Raw genomic sequence first — 12424 nt, forward strand, 5'->3', positions numbered from 1 at the left:
AAGATCACAAGAATACCAAATGTTAATCTCACAATCAGTCAAAATACAAATATTTGGACAATGTATCGTATTTGTCCATCAAGACATTTATCTATGATAGACACTGTAAATGAGGAAGAGATTGGACACAGAACTGAATAAGTAGAGATAGCCTGGATCATTTTTGAGATTTTTGTGCGTAATTTCAAGGGCCTCAAGTGTCTTTCCCTGCTACCAAAATCCATATTTGAAATATCTTGACAGTAAGACATCAATGAAGATACACTTAACTGGAGGAAGAGAAGCCCTGGTCCTATATCTGGAATGGATAGCTACCTTGAATGTTTCCCTAGCATCTTGCACTAGTGAAAGCATCAGAATAAGGCCTTCAGTCTTACTGGTAGATCTTATCTGGAGATAAATATGCATTGTAAAAAATGGGAAGATGCATATAATTATCTATACTGGGAAGAAGTAGAAAGGGGAAGGTACAAGTGTTCATATCCATGAAATTATGAGTCCACAAAAGTATGCATTTTAAATGGTAAGAAAGATCTTATTGGGGGTAGTATGGATGACTTGATGAGATATATAAAGCTCTTTCATCCATTTGTAAAATTGTTCACTTCATTTTGTCATTGTGAATAGCATACCAGGAATGAGATTTATGCAGAATAACAAATATTCTCTTTAAAAAAGGCAATAACTTTGGAAGACTTATGGAGCCAGAAGGCATTTATATCTTTTTGTGAAAAGCAGACCCAAATGATGAATATGAATTTTGACTAGAAGTAGGAGTGACAATAATGGAGGTGGATAAGAAGAAGATAGAAAGAACCTTACCTAGAAAGCTCATTAGTGGTAAATGAGTGGGCCACCCAAACGTGGTGCTTTTCCTATCCAGAGGATAGGAGAAAACAATGGGCACTATCAAGTGGAGAAAGGTCTGAGAAGTTGAAAGGGAAAATTGAAAAGAGAGATCCAGAAGGTTTTTATCTGCCTTGCAGTTTTTTCTGTTGTTTAATGACTGAACAACATTATCATAGAATTGCTAAATAGACAACCTACTGGAAAATTAGAAAAACACAACAAAAACACAATAGGAACAATGTAGTTTAATTTTTAAAAAATCCAAATGGAATGACTACTCATCACTTCTATTGTGGAAAGTGGGCACAGGAGGGCATTGTATTCCAACATTTCATGATATATTGTTGAATCTCTAGATCTGCCTTATTTTCAAGTCATAAGTGCAAAAACTGCTTTTAGGATTGAAAAGTTGTTGAAACCAATCTGTTCTGCTTGGCACATATAAAGATACCCTTCATCCCAACATTTTTTTTCTTTTTCCCCAGCTAGATTATCACTAATGACCAGGGGAAAAAAGCTCAGAATACAACTATGATTTGTTAGGTAGTCAAATAGCCCTTCCAAACAACCCAATAGCCTGGGAGAAGACAGATTGAAAAAAGGTAGTCTTTTGATGTAAAATGAAGGGTTAGAGGAGACATTTTTAAAGGATAGACATTTTCAACTCCTTCCATTTAATACTGTAATTTACACAAACTGCCCAGATGCAATGAATGCAAATAATTGGGAAAAATAAAACCCAAAATAGACATATTATGGTAAGCTCAAAGGATCACCCATCCCATGTCAAGTTTGTTTTTTCTATAAACAAAGAACCAATTGGAACAATTGTGCCTGGATCAAATCCTCCTCTTCCTCCTTATCATCATCCCCATCAACCTTATCATTATTACTTATTTTAAAAAAACTGGTTACATTGAATTAGATAGCAAATAGTTGATCATCTCTATCAAGTTGAAGTTTAGAATGGAAAACGTTGTCTTATTTTGTTTCAAAACAGAAGACTTGCACTGATGATTTTTAAAAAAAACTGCAAAAAAGGGTACTTTTTTTTCTAAAAAGGGCAATATGGTGAAACTTCAAATGTGCAGAAAATAGAAGTGTAGGTTGTCTAGAACAACTAAACCAGATTTTTTTTTCCTCTCACAGGCTTTTATGGAGCTGTTTTGTGGCATTGTGGTGCCCTCTAGTGTCCTCATGAGGTATAGCGACATGTGGAAAAGATTTGGCCTTGAATCAATTCAAAACTATAAACAATCTGATTTTAGTCCAGAATTTGAAAGAAAATAGGTAACATCTGAGATAAATTGAAATTCATACGTTGGCAGGGCACAGATATTGCATTTATTCAGGTTTTTGAAGCTCATTGCCACCATATTTACCTTATGAATTATTCAAATACATGTCAAGTACCTATTGTATGTGATACATGGGATTTGGAGGGAAAATACAAAAAAACGTCACTGCTCAATTTAGGAAAACTAGTAAAAATATAGCCATCTGGTTGATTTTTATTAACTCATTCTTAATCATGTTTTAAAGTTCTTTCAAGTCATTTAAAGTTTGTTATACAAGTTTTTTTTTTGATTTGTTTTTGTTTTTGTTTTTGTTTCCCAATCTTGCCTTAGCTGAAATCCAACTTTCCCCAATAACATCATTCGTACTCTCTATCACCACCAAGAGAAAGAGCCAAATGAATATTACTGGCTCATCAGGAGAAGTTATCTACTTGTTCTTCCCTAAAACTTCAAATTCTATTCATTTGTGATGGGCCAGGGAATCTCAATTATGCTGAAATTTACAAAATTGGATTCTTCCATCATTTCTTAATTCTTGCTGTTGATAAATGTGACACTTCAATTGTGTCCTTACCTATTATGAATGCCTCTAGCACCTAGTTCCCAATCTTCTGCTGTACTCTATAGTCTTCAAAATTCCTTGGGAATACCTACATTCATATTGCCGACCCCTCTAACATTCTTTTTATTGATTTTCTTCAGTTACCTCTTCAACTGTAAAGGGTAAAAGACATTCTTCCCACTTTGGCACTATCATGTTGAACCAAAGAGGTTATCATAGAATAGAATACCACCTAATATTTAACAAAGATTCTGATCTAAAAATTCTATTCTCAGGAAATATATAATCTCTTCTTCACATACTCAGACTTTTACAATCTAACATTACCATTTCTCCCTGAGTCTTCACCTAGATTTACCTGCTTCTATTCTAGATGTTGACTCCATAGCCCCTTTTATGATTTTACTAGCTTAGTCTCTTTGGTGATTTCATGAGTCAAAGCATTTTTTACTTCTCATGTGTTTATGGTCTGCCTGCCAGTCATAAAACTTTGATTACTCACACCACTAGATTTCCCTGTTTTTACTCAGAGGTTATTGAGTTTCAGAAAAGACAATTACAAAATTGACATTTTTTTAATTCTATATGTACAATGTTCAATCTCTGTTTAAACCTGATAGTTGAAAGATTCCTCACTAACTCATTCCTCATAGTGACTGATCCAGACATTTTGACTTTTTCCAAAAGCCCCACAAGTTCCCCTCTCCTAACACTCGCCACAGATGACCCAGTATCTAATATCATTGAGTACCTCAAGAATCAAATGTAATCTCTTGTTTGCTATTTAGTCATTTACAACCTGGAATTTTGTCTCCAGTCTTTTTATTTTGATATTACTCCTCCCTAAGTACTCTATAGTCTCTTTGCAGTGATCTCCTTGATGTTCCTTACACATGATATTCCAGTTCCTATTTCTTTTCTTTTGCATTGTCCCTAATGTATATGTAACTCAGGCTTCCAAACAATTCTAGGTTGGTTTGTGTAATGATGTTTACACACATACACAGAAAAGTGACTTCTAGTGGAGGGAAGGCTAAATGCAATACAATAATGCCAAACAATTGTGTAAGGGATGAAATCAGTTCCCGAGTCTCTTGAAAGAGAGACACTTGTGGTCCTAGACTCTTGGGAAAGAATCATAGGAAATGATTGGCAGCAAATGTATCGGGAAAAAAGGCTTCTAAATATTTTAGAATTTTGGGGTTCTTTCAAAAATTAGCTTAAACATGATCAGATGCTAGTACCTTCCCTTCAAAAGCCTACTTTTATCTACTTTATATGCATTTTGTATTTATGTATGTATGTATATATATATATATATATATATATATATATATATATATTCAGCACATTTTGTCTTTTCTATTAGAAAATCAATTTAAACTTCTCTAATGCGGGGACTGTTTCATAATCTCCCCTTTTGCCCCTCTCACTTTAGCATCCTCAACGCATAATATTCAGTGTTTAACAATTTTTCGTTCACTGATTAGTTATCTGAGAGAAATTCCCTCAATTTATCATTTCTTCTGTTCCTCATCAGCATCATCCACTATTTTCCCCCTTTGTTCCTCCTGAGGAAAAATATATTCTTAGATATATGATTACTCAATGTTAAAGGCAATTGACTTATTCCCATGATCCCTTCTCTTCCTAACTTCTCAAGGGCCTTGCTCCAGGAATTACCTCTTCCATATATTGTAAGTCTCTTCCCTTATGCTTCTTCCACAATTTTCTTATCTCTTTGATCATCCTTCTCATCCTATTGCAATCATACCAATATAGGTTAGCATTTCTTCCCAATTGTACTACTCTAAAAATTCTTCCAAATAAAATTACTTATGATTACACTATATATTTAGGGGAAATATTCTTTTTGTTTGGACTCTCAGAGCCAGATTTTTCAAGCAACATTTGTAGCAGGATTAAATGTCCTATGAGAACAGAGGCAAGCAGGGTAAGTCTAAGTTTGCTTTCTTTTTTAAGGCAAAAACCTATGTAGTCATTAGCCAAATGAATTTATATATTTGTAAACATTTGCACAAAGTTTTGATCTGTCAAGTCATTTAAATTGATCTTTTAAAAAAGCTACAAATGAAAAGTCTTCTCTTATCAAACCTCCACATTATCAAAAATTCCTTTCTAGTCCATTAATATCCTCTACATAATATATGCTTATTAAATATGTGTTGAATGAATGAAAGGATTTGGAAGACAGTATGTGTATAGAAGGAGCATGTGATCTTCTTTATGTACATATCTAGTCATATCACTGTTCTGTTTAAAACTCTTCAGCTACTCTATATATAGATAAAACTTTAGTATAAACTCAACCCAAGATTAAAAGCCCTTCACTCACTGGCACCACCCTGCCTTTCCAGGGTTATCTCATGATTTCCCTTTCCACATCCTTTGAGAACTGGCCAAACTAGCATACTGAAATAAAATTGTATCCATCCTGCACCATTTAACTTTTCTGCCATCGTTCTTGCTCTTTTCCTGTGCCTGGAATTCCCATTTCCAGACGAATTTCCAAACCCATCTAATAAAGCCCAACTCAAATGTCCTTTCCTCCATGATACTTTCCCTGATCACTCAGTTGTTACATTTTGACCTTTTCCATTTTGTATATCAAGGGAAATTTTACACTCTACTTTATACTTATCATCTATGATTGTGTATTATAATTTAACAGGTGTGTGTTAGGTATATGTAACAGGTGTAACAGGTATATGACACACATATCTCTGCTAAGTGATAAATTTCAAAAGAAAAGAAATTATGTTTTATCCAAATTATATTTTGCTTTGTAGCACGTGTTTTTTATATAGTAATGTCTGATACAAATATGTTGAATCATATTTAACTATTCTCTAAATCATGTATTCTTAAACTTTTTTGTTTAGTAGCCAGATCTCTTCTTAGAATATTTCAAATGCATAAAATAAAATATATAATATTATAAAGGAATTTCATTTTAATTAAATGCGGGTATTAAATTATAAAAATAAAGAAAATTTGGTTCCCAGTTTAAGAATCCCTGTGACTCTAAGAAAATAATCATTGAAGTGATTTAAAATAAAAGTATGCCTCCCATCTAATAAGCAGGAAAAAGTGGCTTATTCCTTTCAAAATCAGTCAGAATAAGCTAATCTATAAGTAAAAATGAGAAACATTACAGTTTAATATAGAGGTACTGTAATTTAATGTAAAAAGCATGTGTTAGGATTTGAAAACCATCACTTACTTGCTGTGTGACTTTGAAAGTTACTCCAACTTTCTAAGTTCCAGTTTACCATACATGAAAATCTTCCTGAGCTACTTTAGAGGATTTTTTGTGAGGATGATACACACACACACACACACACACACACACACACACACATACACACACATACACAAACACACAAATATCAATGAAATAAATAAGAGAATACCATTATCATATTTATACTACCTTTTATGATAAAAAGAATAACTTATAGAAGTAGGTCTAAATTGGAAAACATCTTTCTACATTATGCTTGTAATGTTTGCTTTGTATGAAGTGGAGAAAATATATAAAAGTATGAACACTAATACAAAAACATAATTAACTGTTATATAAATAAATGCAACTTACTGACTCCCTCAACAATAGAAAATTCTTATTTTTCCCCTCCAATTTTGAGGATGTATTGAGATGAATTATCTACACATTTAGCTTCCTAGACCCATTTTCAATCAATGACACACTGAGATCTTTCATGTAGTATGTAGGTACAAATTTAGCAGTTTTCTCTATTCAAAGTCAAGTGATTTATTTAGCATTAAACCCACAGTTTTAATCACTTTAATCAATTAATAAAATCTACTAAGCTGACTACTCTACCATGGTTAAGAGTTTAGTCAGATTCTGCATAACAGATTACCAAACTTCATCCTACTCTTAATTATAAAGGAATTCTGTAATAAGGAACTAAATAGATCTGATAATTAAAATTAAATAAGGATAATGTAGAAATAAAATTTAAGAGGCATAGTGTAAATGAAATCTAAGACAGGTTCAATAAATCAGCTTTCATAAAAAATAAGATGGGAGAGACTTGAATATAAAGAGGTTCTCAAACAATCTGAGGAATATAGTGAGCTGCAAACTCGTCATACATGATTATTGTGATAGGGCAGCCCAAAAAATAGTTGCTTTTAAGTAAGGCATAAAATGCAGTAATAAGTAAAGACAATCTTTGTGTTCTCTCCTCAGATTATACATATGTATAGAATATTTAATGTTTGATATAGCTCAAAATACAAAGGATGACTATGAGGGAAATAAGTTTTGAGATAGTTATATAGAGATCAATTAAAAGAAATGAGGATTAGATTGTAGAAGAAATGTTGGGGGACATGAAAGCTGTCTTCAATTATTTTGAAGGCTGTCACGTGGAAGAAAGTTTAGACTTTACCTAATTCATCTATCTATCTGTCTATCTATCTTAGCATAGACAGATCTATCTGTCTATGTTAGATGCAATAAAAGTGAACAAAAAAAACCAAAACCAAAACCAAAAAAAAACCTAAACTCAACAAAAAAAAAAACAAAAAAAAAAACATGCTTCCTAACAAATTAGAGTGGACTGCTTTGCAAAGTTCTCCTTCACTGGAGGTCATCAAAAAAAGCCTGTATAGTCACTAGCAAAATATGTTTAAGGACAAATGGGATTCTAGATTAAATATTGGATATTGATTGATGCTAAATGTTTTGTGATATCCCTTCCTCGTTTATTCTATAAGCTTGGGAAGTCATGAGAGCGAGAACCCAATATCGAACTCATTATGATAATTCACTTTTAAGGCATTAGGACATAGTCACATAGTATACTAGTGTATGAGGTCAAGAAATCAACATACACCCTTTTATTAAATACTCATTTGTGTCTGGATATGAGCCTTTCTTTGTGTCATTTATTACAGTTTATCAATTGGGGATGAAAAGATTAGTTTAAACTGTTGTGTGAGAGGAAAATCAATATTTTACATTAAGATTATTTTACCTACTCTCTGTTTTTTTAACAGATATTTGATAGACAAATTAAAAGAAGGAGTATCTTCACTGTGGAACAGTCCTATAGGGACTGATGAACTTTCTTTCTTCTCAGTCCTAGAGGTAAATCTGAAAGATGGCATCAGCTAGGATAATAGTGAAGTATTGTGTTACTGATCCCCTAATTTCATGACTCAACTCTGCAGAGTATTAGAAAAGATATCTGCAATTTGTACATGTTCTCAACCATATTACATTAATAGATGCCAAATAATGGGAGTTCTTGAGAGCAGGAGAAGTTTTCAGGGCAACCCCCATTCTGGGATTGTTTCTTTAAGATCCCATATTTTAAGAGTTCCAGAATGCAATCTGTTATTAATGTGATAAGGTAAAGTTCCAGGAAATATTTGTCTCTTGAGAGAAAGAGATACATCCATGTGTTCACTTTAGTTGGAAGAGATCCTACACTATGGAGGAACAAATGATCTGGACTTTCTACTATTGCTGTAAGTTATTTGGAAAGAGCAGGTTCAATGGGGATAGTGTTGCTTCTCTAGCAATCTCAAGTTCATTTTCCCTTCCAGGAGAGATACAAATGCCACAAAGATGGATGACTATATATAATTTTGGAGAGAACAAGAGTTTCACTCTAATAGTGGATGGTTGCCCAGAAAATAACTACTTTCTTCCCAAATGGAGTCTAAAGCATGGAGTGTCAATACAAGTCTGGAGGACAAGAGAGGATTCTGGAAGGAAGGAGAAATTCATTGGAAAAGGAGAATTTTATTGGTTATAGACTACTCTCAGTCTTGTGTGTGTTTTCTAAATTTCTTATGAGAAAAAGTAAAGGGTTGTCTTATACCCAATATTCATGATTATCTTGATGTTTATTAGAGGCAATCACATTTTTGAAGATATAAATAAAGTAAATATTCTGACACATTTTTATTAGGAATGGATGTAATGAACTAAAGATGTGTTTTGGCATAGGTAGCATTTGAGATAGTATTTGAATATCTGGATTGATCTCTATAAACTCATATTATGTGTGGTGTTTGTTCTGGTGGTGCCTTGCTTCTGTTAATCCCCTATAATTGCTCCCAAATAATTTTGTTGTCATAAGATATCATATATTTTATTTTGAAAAACAGATTAAAGAAAGATATCCATTGAATTTTGAAACTATCACTTGAGAATCAGAAAGAACTTTTACAGAGTTTCTTTGATGCTTCCTCTATCATTATTTCTCAATTACTGATGGATAAATTGAGGTAGTGCAGTACAGTAGAAATGAGGCTAAAATTGGAGCTAGAGGAGATAGGCTTAATCCCCATTCCTGACTTTGTGATCTTGAGCAAGTCACTTCCCCAAATTGGGCATACATTTCTTCATTTGTGTAATGAGATTGAACTACATGAATCGTATAATCACTTTAAGTTCTAGATTTTTGATTCTATGAGATCCTTTCCAGGTCTAAATAGGCAATTCTTTCTCTGAAACAGTAATTACCCAGGAGATTTTTTTTCAGATTAAATGACTTGCCCAGGGTCACACAGGCAGGAACTGTTTAGTGTCTGAGGCCAGATGTGAACTCAGATCTTCCTGACTTCAAGGCTGGTGCTTTATCCACTGGGCCACCTAGCTGCCCTGAGATCATCTTTACTAGAGGATATTTACCATTCTGTCTTTTCTCTTTATAGGGTCAGGATATGTATTTACAAGTAACATCTACTATTTAAAAAGTTAAAAAGTGCTTCCTTTTCAGCCATTTCTTTCAGTCTCTGGACTTATGTGGGTAGCTTCCATAAAAGTTTTCCCTTGCCCCTCATTGCTGAGGCTTCGTCTTTATTTATGTCTCTGTCTCTCTCTGTCTCTGTCTCTGTATCTCTCTCTGTCTTTCTCTTCTCTTTTCTCTCAAATCATGTAACTTTATGCCCTTTAGGTGGCTTACCTAACAAACTGACTGAATTTCCAAATTTCTGTTATTTGACAATTGCCACCTGACTATTGTGCACAATACGCACTATTTCCATTAAGCTGATGAAGACAAAAAAACACCTAATTTTTGCACTTGGGAAAAGGAAAAAAAAAGGAAAGGTATCTGCCCCTTTAATTAGTATTTTACTTTTTTAACTCAACCCTTTGCCTGGTGGGTAAAAACAGGAGACATTTTGAGAGTAACAGCACTCATTCTGTGAAAAAAGATAAGCAACCATCAACAACATAGTTTATATATTGGACAGGTATATTCTCTGGAAATATGTTTTCAAATTAAATGCTGAATATTTGCTTCTCTTTCTTCTTTATTTTACCATGTCTCAAAGAAATATCTCTCAACACTTAAAAGGAAAAGAGCCTTTTGGTTTTATCTCAACAGTTATCCAAATCTCTAAGGTGGTCTTTTGACTCAGGGAGGGGGAAAGGGATGTTCTTTTATATTAATAAAAAGTTAAGACTTACCTAAACTTAAATTTGACTTCAAAGTTGTTTTTGAGCTGAGGATTTCTTAGCACATATTTCTGATGTATTTTCCCACTCTTACCTTCCCTAGTGGGAGAGTTTTGACTTGCTCTCCCGAGATCAAAGATATCTATGTGGAAAGAAAAGCCTGCACAAATTTTTCCCCTTCTTGACAAGGCAGATGTTGGAAGAGTCATTTCTTCAGCAGGGGTGTGGTCTACTGATAAAGACATGGGGGTATTAACTAAGCTCTCTGGCCCTCTGTCATATGGTTTGTAAATGTTTGGGAGTACCAGGAGGTACTAGAAGCCTGAGGAGAAACTTTATGTATATTAGCCACTTTGAGTACAAATATGTTAAGATCAGTGGAAATATTTTTAAAGCAATCAATCAACAAACAACAACAATAACAACAAACTTACACTTACTCTTCTTTTTCTCCTAACATCAAGAAGAATATCTTATTTCTAACTCTTCAAACTTTTACCACGTATGTAAGCAATCCTAGATGTTGGCTTTTTTGAAACATGTTATGAAAAATACATATATTTCTGCCACATTAAAAGAGAAGACAAGATTTTGTGTTGCATTATTAATTACTTGCTGTCAGTGAAATAGTAGTCATTCTGTCTAGAGTGAAAAAAAATAAGCTTAGAATTTATAACTTCCTTATTTAAGCAGAGACTGAAAGTGGAGCCCAAACTTGTGCAGACTTACTTTTCAGATCTAAATTCCTGGCTCCTGCTGTGCTTTGGGTGGTGATTTTGGTATCAATCTTGACTGTGTGGAGATTGTTGGTGTCCCTGGAGATCATCACATTGTGCCACTGGTTGTCATTCAATGGCTTATTTGAGCTCCCTTTGATGAGGTTAGCACCATTTCCCAAATCAAAGACATAATGCAAATATCTAAGGAAAGAATAAAAGAGGTGAATGAGGGAAGAGTTTTCTGACTGGATGAAGTAAGATACCTGGATGAATTGTATAGCTGAAAAACATTTTTAATTGCCTGGAAAAAGATACCACATTCTTGCAACAGGAGGACTAGATCATTTTGTATCCAGTAAAATGCTAGCTTCTTGATAGAAAAGACTATTTTTCATTTTTATCATTATATTTTTAGTATCATGCAGTGCATGATACATGAATAATAAATGCTTGCTGGATAGACTTATATTATGAAATAATGGAAACTATTTTTAAGTTAAAAATTTATTTTATGCCTTTGAAGCATTAGATACAATATTCCACCTGAATTTCAAATTTTATCTTTCCATTCTTCTTGCTTTTATGATATAGAGCCAAATTCTAAGTAGCTGGGATTTTGGAAGAATTAGATGTTCAGATCAATTTAACTTTCTAATTGACTTAATGATAATGCTTTACAAGTGAATTGTCCATATTTATGGAGGGAGTAGAAAGATTTGTGATTTGATCTCCGAACCTGCAACTCCAAATTTCAGAGCTTTTTTCATTGCACCATACTTCATTTGATTTACACTTACCCTTTAACTAATTCAACCACAATAAAGTCATTTCCATCTCCACTATTGTATAAAATCAATCCATCTAAGGATGTTGTCTTGAACTGGAAAAAAAGATGCATAGAGGTGTATGCTTGCAATGTAGCTAAGGCAACATAACTTGATTTGGTCTTGAAAGTGACAGGATCTGCTATGATGTTCCTGAAGCCAAACCTGGCATTTAGCTCACAATAGTCTATGTCGCCATTTTTACACAAGTCAATATATGCCATTCCATTAAAAGTCAGGCTTTGCAAGTGGCCAATGAAATTGGAGGGGACAGAGGACAGATACCGCCGCTCTGTTATGATTCCAGTCTCTATATTATGAAATTCCAGCCTTGTATGATCTCCTGCCATTTGACCTAGAAAGAAAGAAAAAATAACATCACTGCAGTGTTTTGTTGAGAAAATATTAAAAAAATTAGCACTTTCAAAATTACCACAGATAATTTTTAGAGCATGAGGGATCATTTCCTCCTTCTTTTTAAATTGCACTAGGTACAAAAGTCCTTCTTTTCTCTTCTTTGTCTTTTTCCTCCTCCTCTTGCTTCTTCATTTCCCAATTTTTGTGTGAAATTTCTAGTGATAATCTTCAAGTTTAGTTACTATAAGTCTTCATATAACAGAATATATTGTTGGAACAACGCAAGAAAATGAATGTTGTATACATTATTAACTTGTAATTTCATTCTTAACTATATATGTCCCATT

General features: G+C 33.5%; 1 protein-coding gene across 20 annotated transcripts in view; it reads right to left on the bottom strand.

The window, feature by feature from the left end:
• LOC141554693 (neurexin-1-like) overlaps positions 1–12424 on the bottom strand; it is a 980690-nt gene that overhangs the window by 316372 nt on the left and 651894 nt on the right. For all 20 annotated transcript variants that reach the window (XM_074286902.1, XM_074286898.1, XM_074286888.1 and 17 more), the window contains 2 exons: positions 11694–12075; positions 10907–11097 (listed from right to left, as the gene is read on the bottom strand). In XM_074286902.1, the coding sequence (XP_074143003.1) occupies positions 10907–11097; positions 11694–12075 (573 nt within the window). The remainder of the gene's footprint in view (positions 1–10906; positions 11098–11693; positions 12076–12424) is intronic.

Source organism: Sminthopsis crassicaudata, chromosome 2 (assembly GCF_048593235.1).
Source record: "Sminthopsis crassicaudata isolate SCR6 chromosome 2, ASM4859323v1, whole genome shotgun sequence".
NCBI classification, from domain to species: domain Eukaryota; kingdom Metazoa; phylum Chordata; class Mammalia; order Dasyuromorphia; family Dasyuridae; genus Sminthopsis; species Sminthopsis crassicaudata.